The sequence below is a fragment of the Alexandromys fortis genome, unplaced genomic scaffold, assembly GCF_014885135.2.
Source record: "Alexandromys fortis isolate MF-2015 unplaced genomic scaffold, M_Fortis_MF-2015_v1.1 scaffold_0, whole genome shotgun sequence".
NCBI lineage: Eukaryota > Metazoa > Chordata > Mammalia > Rodentia > Cricetidae > Alexandromys > Alexandromys fortis.
Genome location: NW_026067949.1, coordinates 43820106 through 43832093, shown reverse-complemented (window position 1 = coordinate 43832093; position 11988 = coordinate 43820106). Strand labels below are relative to the sequence as shown.

The 11988-nt window shown below is 43.0% G+C and overlaps 2 protein-coding genes across 8 annotated transcripts in view; one reads left to right on the top strand and one right to left on the bottom strand.

Annotated features, from left to right (window-relative positions):
- Positions 1-11988, bottom strand: part of Uso1 (USO1 vesicle transport factor) — a 116117-nt gene that overhangs the window by 47799 nt on the left and 56330 nt on the right. For 2 of the 7 annotated variants that reach the window (XM_050149915.1, XM_050149916.1), the window contains 6 exons: positions 11232-11395; positions 10100-10186; positions 7307-7405; positions 5488-5595; positions 4060-4275; positions 2554-3550 (listed from right to left, as the gene is read on the bottom strand). In XM_050149915.1, coding sequence (XP_050005872.1) covers positions 3470-3550; positions 4060-4275; positions 5488-5595; positions 7307-7405; positions 10100-10186; positions 11232-11395 — 755 coding nt within the window. In that variant the 3' untranslated portion in view covers positions 2554-3469. Of the gene's footprint in view, positions 1-2553; positions 3551-4059; positions 4276-5487; positions 5596-7306; positions 7406-10099; positions 10187-11231; positions 11396-11988 lie in introns of those variants that run through there. The other 5 variants (XM_050149918.1, XM_050149917.1, XM_050149919.1 and 2 more) reach the window with 5 other exon arrangements.
- The window catches only part of Sdad1 (SDA1 domain containing 1), a 114327-nt gene that overhangs the window by 88561 nt on the left and 13778 nt on the right, over positions 1-11988 (top strand). The window lies entirely within an intron of this gene.

The following is an 11988-nucleotide window of genomic DNA, read 5'->3' as shown; positions in this document are numbered from 1 at the left end:
TTCAAAATACCACAAGGCTCTAATCTAGTTGCAACAAAATGATGCATATCTGTTCTCCTCTCAGCATAATTCCAGATAAGCAACAACCCATTAACCTGTGAGCTGGGACTCTGGACAGTGTAGCGAGCTGCGTGGTGTCACACCTGATGGAGATGTATAATCAACTCCTGAGATGGCTACGGCCTGACCTATGCTATGATCACACAATGATTATCAGCTGCCTGCATATGCGTGAACCTATGGGCAGTGCCCACCTGGCAGTTCGGGGTTGGCAGCCCATGCCTACTTAAGGGCTGGGAGAGGTTTGCCCGGGGAGAGGTAAAAGAGAGAGGGGAAGAAAGATTACTGTGAATAAAGTTCTGAAAACTGCTGCGAGAGCTCAGGGTGTTGCATTTTTCTTTGCAGGACAAGGGTGGACGCGACAGGACAGCACCTCTTTGAGAATAAAGGCAGTTTCAGCAATCAGACTGCCAACTTTCCAAAAAGTGTCAACATCCCTCTGAAGGGTCAGTTGTTGTGAAGGGCTCGGTAGGGTCCCACTCTTGTGGAATAATCTTCTGTATGCCATGATGCATCACTCTGATTGGTTTAATATAAGGCTGAAAGGAATAACTAGGCAGGATTTCTGGGCAGAGAGGATGCTGGGAAGGGGGAGATGCCAGAAGACAGAGAGCAAGCAGGATGATGGCCTAGTGAGAGCCCCCCAATAGTCAGGAAGATGGTCTAGTCCTGGACTTGGTGGGTGGAAAAGTTGGCCAGGTAGAGAAGGAGCTGTGGATCTTGATGGAGTTAGGGGAGGTAGGTAAATAGGACTGAAACACATTGTATAGAATTCTCAAGGGTCGATTAAAAATGAGAAGAGGGGGGGAAAAACCTGCCGTTGGCCATGCCAGAGGAGCAGCAAGTTGAAGTTCCAGGTGTCAGCCAGCAGAAGGGAATCCTGTGATGAGCCAATCTTGTTTAGGCAAGGCCACGGGACTGCAGACCCCAGAATGTCTTTTGCTTCTGCTGTGCCTCTACATGTTTGCTGCAGCTCTGTTTCTCTGGTATGTTGCAGGGTGTGGGTGGACATGTGGTGGTGATCTCCACTGCCTGTATTATAGTGTGTTTATCTCTCGGAAACATCCTGTTCTAATGGGCATTTTTACCTGTGGATTGTCAAGATGACCCCTCCCTGAGCTGTACTGTTTAATTTGATAACAATACTGATAGCTTATATAGAGTATTGATGAGTAAAAATAAATACAAGGGTATATTTCACAGCCAGGGCCTGCGAGTCTCACCTAAGGAATTGCATGGATAATGACTAACAATTGAGTCCCAGGAGTCCAGCTAACTTCAATTCTTTTAACCTTAATGTCAGATGTGCTCACAGGTCTCAGAGCTCATCACAGCTGAAACAAAGCTTTGAATATAACAGAGTTAGACTCAGATGTTTTTGTTAAATAACTCTGAAGTGAAAACCCAGGAAGACAACCTAAAGTCTTAGAAAGGCACATAGTTGAATGCGGGACTCTTTAAGGTCAGGGAACAAGAACAAAGCAGCCCAATTATTACTGGCTGACGTGCTCTCTTTGCTAGGTTTGGTTAACGACCAAAGGTGACAATCAATTCCTTATACCCATTTCTGTCCTCAATCTCCTGATATAAAAAACTATTAATGAATGGATATGCACCCTAAAGACTTAAAGTAGAGCTGAGTGATTCTTTTTCACATATAAAAGTTTAGGTTTGTGATTTCTTTAAGATTCCTTCTAAGATTACCTTCTTAAGATACGTAATAAAATAATTGGTCCTTTCTTTGTAACTGCAAAATGCAGCCTGCCAATAAAGGACCCGACAAGAACACCTTGCTTGCTCACACAGTTAATCTGTAATGAGCTGCTTGGGTATGAATGCATGTGGATTCTTGGGATAGTTTGTTTTCACCTGTAATACATAAAATGTTTATCAAGTGAGGGAGATGAAAACCTTGTTTTTACCTATAATCATTCACTTGAGAATCATTTTGACTCTTATACTGCCTGGAAAGAGAGAGAGAGAGACTAGAGAAAAAGGAGATCATTAAGAGAGTTTGTGAGTGCCTTTTCCCCTACCCCCTCAGGTAGAAAATTCTACATTTGTTGACTCCATGAATTCCTATCAAAGCCCTGTGCTGCTGGGAGACAAACCCTAACTTCACTCTAAATTGCCTCTTCCACTCTAGCAACTGCTCCACTAGTCCCTTTCAATTGTACAGAGCCCTGGTAAGACTGCTCCTGACAGAGAGAAGTGTGGCGGTGTGAATGAGAGCGACCCCACAGACAGGGTTAGGAGGAGGTCTGGATCAGGACGTAGCCCCATCTGCTGCTCTAGTGTCATGTGTGCTGCCCTGCTCCCCGAATTCTAAGCCAGTTCCCAATTAAATACTTTGTTTTGTAAGAGGGGCCTCGGTTATGGTGGCTCTTTACAGCAACAGGATAGTGACCAAGACGTCTCTTTAGCATTTCATTTACTTCTTATGAGGAACTAAATACTTCATTTACACCGAAACAAAGGGAACCATGACAGGGATTAAGTGAACATAATATCTATTTTTATTATGAAAACATTAGACTTTGACACATTGCTTCATTGCTTTTTAAAAATCTATTATCTGACTTACACCTATTCAGCAAAAATGCCAATAAATTATATAAATCATAGTTTGGGTATTTTTAAAACTAAGAACATGTTTTATGATAATCAAACAATGCTAAATCCCAGCTGTATGAACTGTTGACTATAATCTGTTTTCCATCTTGAGCTTAGACAGAAAGAAAAGCAGCCGCTTTAATCCACTGTTGCAGTTTCTCAGAACAGCTCTCCATGCTCTCGGAAGGCAGGATGTGGCCCTTTGATGGCAAACACTCCCTCTGAACCGCCCCATCCTGCTCTTCTGAAAGGCACACTGGGGGGGGGGGGGGGGCAGCACACACGACCCCTGAGCCCAGGCCATACTGTCTTTAAGTAGAGTCCTTTCTTTACAAGGAATAGTAAGGTGAGAACTCGAATGCTGATTTAGAAATAACTGGTTCCCATTCAGTACACATGAAATCAAATGTGTTAGGACTGAAGCCACAGGTTCTGAAAAGCAAACAGAGAACCAAAAGGCCAACTGTATCGCCACCACGCCTAATGAACCCCACCATACACCTTCAAGTGGTCTATTTTTGGAGCCTGGTGCTCTCTGCAAATTATATTTTGGGAGAGTTCAGATGAACATAAATAAAACTTCCACATGAGGTTAGAGTTTTAAAGTTTCCCACATGAGAAGCAATATTAAAAAACAAACAATAATTTTTATTAGTGAATTCTTTCTGCCTGGTTTAAATCTTTCTTTCTTTCTTTTTTTTTTTTTTTTTTTTTTTTGTGGAGGTGGCAAACCAAAGCACTGTCTTAAGACTTGTTCAAACTAATGACATAATCTTTATCACTCCTAGGGTTTAAGCTAGATGTCCTGGTCCTTGTCACCATCATCAGTTTCATCGTCATCATCATCTTGGTCTCCAGATTCATCTTCTTCTTCAACCTAAGGGGAAAATACAGATTTGTTCATATACACACATAATACATACAAATAAGTATGTGCCTGTTTAACACATATTAATTACTAATATTACTAGTCTGTCATAGTAGATCAGATTTCCTTGACTTCATAATGCTCAGGCTCCCTGTCATTTTTAACATGAATGGGTAATGCTGGTCAGTTAACTTTAACAATAAATGGCCACACTTTTCCATCTATGAGTCTGAACCCACTGTGGTGAAATTATGATCATAGAACCCACCCCTGATGGTGGTCTTATCACCGAGGAGCAATGAAATCAACTATTTTCTAGGCTCAAGGTCTTCAAATACTGCAAAGAGAATTTGATTTTTCTCAGACCAACTCACTGAACAGTGAAAAAAACAGGTAATACTGTGTTCTCAACCCCACATTTCTAAGGCTAACATAGGACACAACTTTCCCATGAAGCATTAAACTTAGAAACACACTTTACAAATCACAGAACCCTTGTGGAAATATTTCAGGCTTACTGGATGGCCGAGGATCTTGAGTTTACTCTTCAGTGACAGAATTTTCTGATCCTGATCAGCCAACAGTACCAAGAGATCATCTTGTTCTTTCTTAGAATCAGTCACTTCTATGTCTAACTTGTCTTTCTCCATTTGTAGGATGGCGATGGTGCTGTTAGATGAATCCAGTTGCATTTTAATGGCAGTTTTCTCCTCAGACAGAGCTTTAATTTCATTCTAGAAGAAAAGTGACAAGCAGTGACCTACAGTCAGTACTCATTTCCAAAGCTCACGATAGTTTCTGTCAATGACAAATCATTGTGGGTGATGGTTTAGGTGGCAGATACAGGTCACTAGTGGTGGCTCTTGAAGGTGACTATCTGTTTCTGGTCTGCCTGGAGCTGTCATTCTCTGATCTGCTAATGTTTGGCGACCTCACGTTCTGGTCACCACGCTGTGAGGAGCCTCTGCACTCCCAGCTGTTATGGACTGCGGTATGTGAACCACGACCCAAGATGAACCTCAGCCCCTCAGAGTTCTTCTCTCAGGATGTTTGCTCACAGGAAGGTGAGGGTAACTAGCATGTGACAACTGATCAACCTGAAGCTTGGTGTGGGAACTGAAGGTACATAAGTCTTAAAACATACACCCAGGGAATCTGCCAGCCTACTTAGCAAAGAAAGCCACAATGAACAAAGTAGAACGTCCAAACCTTAGCCATCCTCGCCCAAACCCTGAGATAACATTGTATAGAAGCTGGCTGGCACCACAATTAGAACCCAAAACTCAAAGGAAAGAAAAGTCCCATTTCATTCTGAGAATTAAATGGAAAGAATAGTTTCAAATAAAAGCACAACATAAATAACTTAAACATAATCCAAAGAGTCTATTTCATCTTTCTCTTTCAAATTTATGAATGTCCCGATTCTTTTCTTCATGTTACCTATTCTGACATGTCTGCCAGCATTTCTCAGCCCTACGGAAGTCTGCATGTCATTCTGTTTTCTGAGACAGTCTCATCGTGCACGCCTGGTTGGCCCGGAACTCACGGTCCTCTGCCTCAGTACTAAGTAGGATTAAGGCTGTGCGCCAACATGTCTGGCTATATGTTGCAGTATTAGTATTACCCAAATTTGCTGCCTTCATTTTGGTGTGACTAAACATTGATGTTGGTAAGAAAACCTGCTGCGTGGTGGCAGCACACACCTTTTAACCCCAGCACTTGGGAGGCAGAGGCAGGTGAATCTCTGCATTCAAGGGCAGTCTTGTCACTGAGAGAGTTCCAGGACAGTCGGGGCTACACAAACCATAGCTTGGGAAACAAGACAAAACCCTAGTTTCCAGTTTTCTTTCTAAGGCTAAGAGGCTCAGACATGAAATGAGATAGCCAGGTTTTCCAGAATTTATTTCATATTATGTATGATAAGTAGCAGGTTTACCAAAACCAACCTTTAATTCTTTTGTCTCCTGCAGCAAGGCAGACAGCCTTCCTTCTACATCAGTAGTTTTAGCAGTGGCCACATTCTCACTCTCTCCCTCAACAGGGGCTGACTTTGCCTGAAAACACAAGTTTGAAAAAAAAAAAAGTCTCTTTAAACTACAAAAGATACAAATTCTGTGTGTATATCTTCTTGCTGTTTTGAAGTTTTATTTCAAATGACAGAAAACAAAACTCCTTGTGTTTTTATACGAAAACAATGAAGTGGTCTGTGACAGACAAGCTGTCCCACCGCAGATGGCATTAAACCGATCAGAGAACAAGGAAGGCAAGTGTCAAGGTCAGTCAGTCCAGCAAAGCACTAGCATCAGGGCTCAGCCCTGAATCTTTACCTGTAACATCCTGGCTGAGTCCACAACTGTCGCCCCAGGTGTTAAACCCACCCAAATGCCATTAGCTGGTGAGATACAAGCATTTTAAATGTTGTATGAACCAAGACATTTTAGTGCCCACCTTTTCTCCATAAATACCAGAGAGTGGGTGTTGATTAAACACATGCCTAGAAATGGGAAAGTGGCTTTGGGACAGGGTAATGAATGGGGTTTTGGATGCACATCAGACAAAGCCTAAGCCATTTCGAAGAACTGTTGATAGAAATATGAACAGTAAAGGCAATTCTGAAAAGGATTTATTATTTTTAGCTTTGTGCACATACATTAGAGATTGTTGGTAGAAGTATAAAAGCTAAATGCTTCTGGTGACGTCACAGAGAGAAATGGAAAGTAAGTTATTGAGAATTAGAGGAAAGATAAAAAATAATCCCTGAAGCAGGGCGGTGGTGGCGCACGCCTTTAATCCCAGCAATCGGGAGGCAGAGGCAGGCGGATCTCTGTGAGTTCGAGGCCAGCCTGGTCTACAAGAGCTAGTTCCAGGACAGGCACCAAAGCTACAGAGAAACCCTGTCTCCCTGTCTCGAACCCCCCCCCCCAAAAAAAAAAATCCCTGTTATGAGCAGCAAAGAACTTGGCAGGATTGTGACCTAGTATTCTGGGAGAACGGAGATCAACTGACTGTTCAGTCTGTTGGTCCACACACCTGTGTTGGAATGTGTCTTGAACACTGCCCCAGCTGGGATCTAGCTCAGCCATCATTATGCCGGGCACACGTGAGTAACTGAAACCTTACACAGCTGACATCCTAAACAAAGGACCACTGTGCAGTCCAGTCTCTGCAGCTTACAGAAGAATGGAATGTAAGAGAAGAGAGAAATTACAAATGATCATGTAAAAATGAAGACTTGGAATTTTCAGACTACCCAGATTGAGAAAGTATGTTCTGGAGAAAAGATGGAGGGGGGGGTTGGGTCCTTTAAATAAGTGATTATACACGTGGGTGCAATCAACCCACTCGGCAGACACTGGAGATACTTGTGGGGGTACTCCACAGACATGAGGCACTTGTGGGGGCTTTGTTGGGTGGTGGTTTGACTCTGGTAAAGTGCATGGAATTCTGATAATTTTATGGCAATAAGGAAGCTGTCAGCTTGGATGAAAAGTGATGGAAATGGTTGCTACACCAGTAAAACCATTCAGTAACTTAATGAATCCGTACAGCAATAAAAAGAAAACAAAAAGAAAAAGAGGGAGGGAGGGAAGGAGGGAGGGAGGGGGAGAGAGAGAGAGAGAGAGAGAGAGAGAGAGAGAGAGAGAGAGAGAGAGAGAGAGAGAGAGAGGCTACCCTGAAGTCTCTGTCTACTGGGTCATAAAGGCTGTGTCAGAGAGCAAATGCCTTCATCTTCCTGCCTTCCGAAGAGAGACAAAGATGACTCACCAAGGCTTCTGCTCTCTGTAGCAGCTCACGATTTTCTGCCTGGAGTCTGGTCATCTCCAGAGACTGTGAGTTTAACTGGGACTTCAGCGCTGTCAGTTCCTGAGAATAAGAAGAGCAGAGTTGTGACAAAACAGAAAACACCCATTTACAGGGAAAATCCTTCCTTGACCCTCTCCTCAAAAAATGATGATGTCCAAGTTTTATGTTAGGTTAAAGATGGAAAATGAAACACATTCGTTTACCTCTGTTGCTTTATGAGACCCTGTATGTTCTCCCCATGCCACCCCCTCAAAGAAAATCATAAAGGGAGGAACAAGGGAAAAAAGGAAATCAGACAGGCAGGTAGGCATAAGGACAGAAAATGAGCCTGGAGAATTTCAGAAGGAAATACACTGGGAAACTAGAAAGCTAGGCTGACCACAGAGAAAGCAAAGTTGGCCCCTGATTTACAAGGAATCTGTCGTCTCCTGGTGCCCTTAGAAGAACAGTGAAAGTGGGGCTTAAACACTGAGGGCTGGTTCACAGTCTATTCGTGAGAGAGCCATCAGATCCCTGCCAGTGCTCATGGGTCCCACTACTCCTGGCGGAAGCCTACAGACTTAGCATTCGCAACTGCAGAGCTGGACAGCTCTAGGGTAGGGGCCACCAAACATGACAGCAGCAGTGCTACCATGAAAATGAGGCAAGAAATTAGAGTTTATGTTTAACTTTCTAATGTTTATTGCCCTCCTCCACCCAAGTACAATGCTAGAGAAGCAATTAAAATGGTAGCTCCCATACAGTGGTGCTCCATGCTCCTCAGGCCACGGGGCAGAGTCTGGAGATGTGTCTGCTGCTGAGCTCCAGCACGTGACTAGTGATCATCTTCTGTTCTGCCTCCTATGCCTATCATGCACACACACACCTCTTCTGTAATTGCTCTCCACTTTATTTTCTGACAGTCTCTCACTGAACCTGGAGCATGCTGTCATGCTGTTTTGTGTTTTGGCTAGACTGGCCATCCCCCTAGCTAGGATTCCCGTCCTACAGGCACGTGTCACCATGCCTGCTTTTCTCTTAAGTGGGTGCTGGGGATTCAAACTCAAGCTCTCATGCTTGTGTAGCAAACATTTTACCTACTGACTCATCTCCCCTGCTCCTATGCAGCATTTTGTAAAATATAATAATTAAAACCCTATGTTGCTAAGCCAGGCAGTGGTGGCACACGCCTTTAATCCCAGCACTTGGGGGGCAGAGGTGGGTGGATCTCTGCATTCGAGGCCAGTCTGGTCCACAAGAGCTCGTTCTAGAACAGGTTCAAGGGCTACATCAAAACCCTGTCTCGAACCCCCCAAAAAACAAAACAAACAAGCAAAAAACAAAACAAAAATCCCTATGTTGCTATAAAACCCTACACAGCTATCATTTAAAAAAATTGTATATTTGCTGGGCATGATGGTATACACCTTTAATTCCAGCACTTGGGAGGAAAAGGCAGGAGGATCTGTGAGCTTGAGGCCAGCCTGGTCTAAATAGTGAGCTATAGGACAGTCATGGCTACATAGAGAGACCCTGCCTTAAAACAACAACTAAACCCAAAAGCCACTGCACATACATACTTATGCATGCAGGCACGCACACACTTACAAAAGAAAACTGGGGAAAGTAAAAAAACTAAAAGGCAATTTTTTTTTTTTTTTGGTTTTTTGAGACAGGGTTTCTCTGTGGCTTTGTAAAAGGCAATTAAAAAAAAAAATTCTATCAAAGTTTCATTGGGAAGCATAACTAAACTTTTTATTTGGAATTTCCAAAGTAAAGTGACATAGTAATAACTTAATTTGTTCTAATTTAATATTTTAGTATTGGCAAACTCAGTAAAACCAAAATAGTACATTTACCTTGCCTACACAAGCAATATTGTGAACAACTGCTGGAGACCTAAAGACTATAAATGACAACTGATTTGAAGAGAAGGTCAGCTTTTAGATAAGGTCTGAGTAATTGGAGAGGTGGCTCATAGCTGAGAGCACTTGCTGTTCTTGCAGAGCATTTGAGATTGGCTCCCAGCACCCACATGGCAGCTCCAGTTCCAGGGGATTGGATGCCTTCTTTGGGCCTCTGTGAACACTGCATGTATGTGGCGCATATACGTTCACGCTCATGCATTTATGCAGGCAAAACATTGGTACACATAATGTAAGCACTGAGAAGTGTGAGATGCTGGTGACATAAGGCACCTCAGGTTGCCCCTCTCAGGCAGCTCTATCTGCGAGCGAGGCCAGCTGACCAGTGGAAGAGACAGTGGGCAGCACAGCAGCACAGCCTGACTTCTGGTCATTTCTCTTTCCAAATAAGCATGCATTCCTTTATAACACAGACAGACAGACAGACAGACAGACAGACAGACAGACAGACAGACAGAAAGAAAGAAAGAAAGAAAGAAAGAACAGAAAAGCGGGAGCAAAGAAGGAAACTCAGACGAGAAGCTGGGTTAGCCAGCTGACTTCCTGAAACCAAGCCTAGGATCCTCGTGGTAGAGGGAGAGAACCAACTCCTTCAAGCTGTCCTGACTTCCAGATGTGCATGTGCACACATTTATAGCACAAAATAAATAAATGTAAGAAATTTAAAACCAACCAATAAAAGACGAAACAACATTACTGTCAAGGTAAACACACCTTCTGGATTTTCAAAGCTGTCTTAATTACCAAATTTTATTACTCTTGGCAATAGAGTTCTAGAACAATAGAACTGCAGGGTTTTACTCTACTGGAACTGAAACAAAACAGAACTAGGCTCAAGCTAGAAAATTACCTGTTTTAATTCTACGACTTGCTCGGAATCTCTGGGTGAAGCTGCTGCTGATGCCTGTTCATTCCCAGCAGACACTTGTGAAGATTTCTACAATTAGCAGAGGAACAAACTGTGAAATAAGTTAGATCTGAAGAGAAAGGAAAGCCAAAGCAGACAAACACACAGCCAAGTCTTACAGAAGCTCACCAAAAGATTTCACATGAAGATTTTAATTCTTTTATGTAAGATTCTATTTCAACACAGCGCTTGCTGACTGACTGTCTATAGCTTCCCTCAGCTTCAGAGGTTACACTTACAACAAGTGAGTCATTACATCTAAACAAGTACCCGAAGTAGTAAGGGGTAAAAGCATAAAAACAGATATTTCCTGAACTCCTTCCTCATTAGAAAAAGCTATTTCGTTTTAAGTGTGAGAAGTCCGTGAGATGGCTCAGCATGCAAAGGTATTGTCATCGAGCCTGACGATAAGACTTTGACTCCTGAGACCTACAGTCAAAGGAGAGAATCAAAGCCTGAAAACTGTCCTTTGACCTCCACCCCGAGGCTTGAGTGCCCTTGCCTGAACACACACACACACACACACAGTCTCTAAACCACACCATCATTTTTAAAGAAATAATCCCCATCACTTAAGAAAGAAAAAAAAGCAAGCCTTTAATCCTAGCAGAAGAAGGGGTTCCAGGAAAGGCAGGGCTCCAAAGTAAATGAGCTTGTGCAGTGGCCCTCATTTTAATCTCAGCACCCAGGAGGCAGAGGCAGGAAGAGCTCTGTGAACTCAAGGCTAACATGGCCTACACAGTGAGTTTAGAAGCATCAAGCCAGGCTTGGAGACACACATCTGTGATTCCAGCCCTTGGAAGGTGAAGGCAGAAGGATCAGGAATTCAAGATCACCTGCGATGGCTGAGACTGTAAAAATAAGAACAGGGCTTGGAATGGTGGTATGTAATTTTCAATCTAGCTCTCAGGATATCTGCGAGTTCGAGGCCGGCCTGGCCTGTATAATGAGTTCCAGACCAGTCAGAGCTCCACAGTGAGCTCTGTCTCAAAACAAAACAAACACATAAACCCAAAAGCAAACAAGACGATGAGATCTTGATCTTATTTACACCTCTTTTTCAACATCTACTCACCAAATTTTCTATCAAAGAGTCCTTTTCGGCTAGCTGGCTTTGTAAGAGCCCCTGCTGACTTCTTAGCTCTTCCACCTCTTCCCTCAGCCGACTGATTTCTTCTGGCTGTATGCCATTCACCTGAGCCCCATCACCATGGGAACCTTGATGGTGATTGTCTTTTCCTGTTAAACAGGCACAACATTGGGAAAGCTGCTATCAAACAAGCTTTCTGTCACTGGGACTAGAAGACTGTAAATAAGATCACTCAAGACTCCAGTGGATGTCTTTTTAACCCAGGAAACCGGCAGGGCGATCACAGGAGTGCTTCCCTCTTGCCAAGTAAAGGAGAGTTTACAAGGTCAGGTCCAGACCCCAGCAGCACCCAAATGCCCATGTACAGCCACAGACAATAGCATCTTATACGAAAACCACCCTTTGAAAATGAGAGATGTGACTTCTTGCCTATCTGCCTGGTACTGAACTAGAACTTTATAAAGAGAGGATATTTCATTCAATTTTCAGATGATATGAATGCTATTATTTCAACTTTGGAATAGAAGCAACTGAAATACTCTATCAATCAATCTCAAATAGCCTATGGCTTAGGCTCACCTGGAGAGCTTGTAATCATGAGTCAAAACTGTGTCACCAGGGTCAACAGTCACTGGGTCAGACAATCAAGCAGGGAGCTAAAGACTGGACTTCAAACCGGAAAGATCTGGTCTTAGTCACTTTTTCTTTTCTTTTCTTTCTTTTTTTTTTTTTTTTTTTTTTT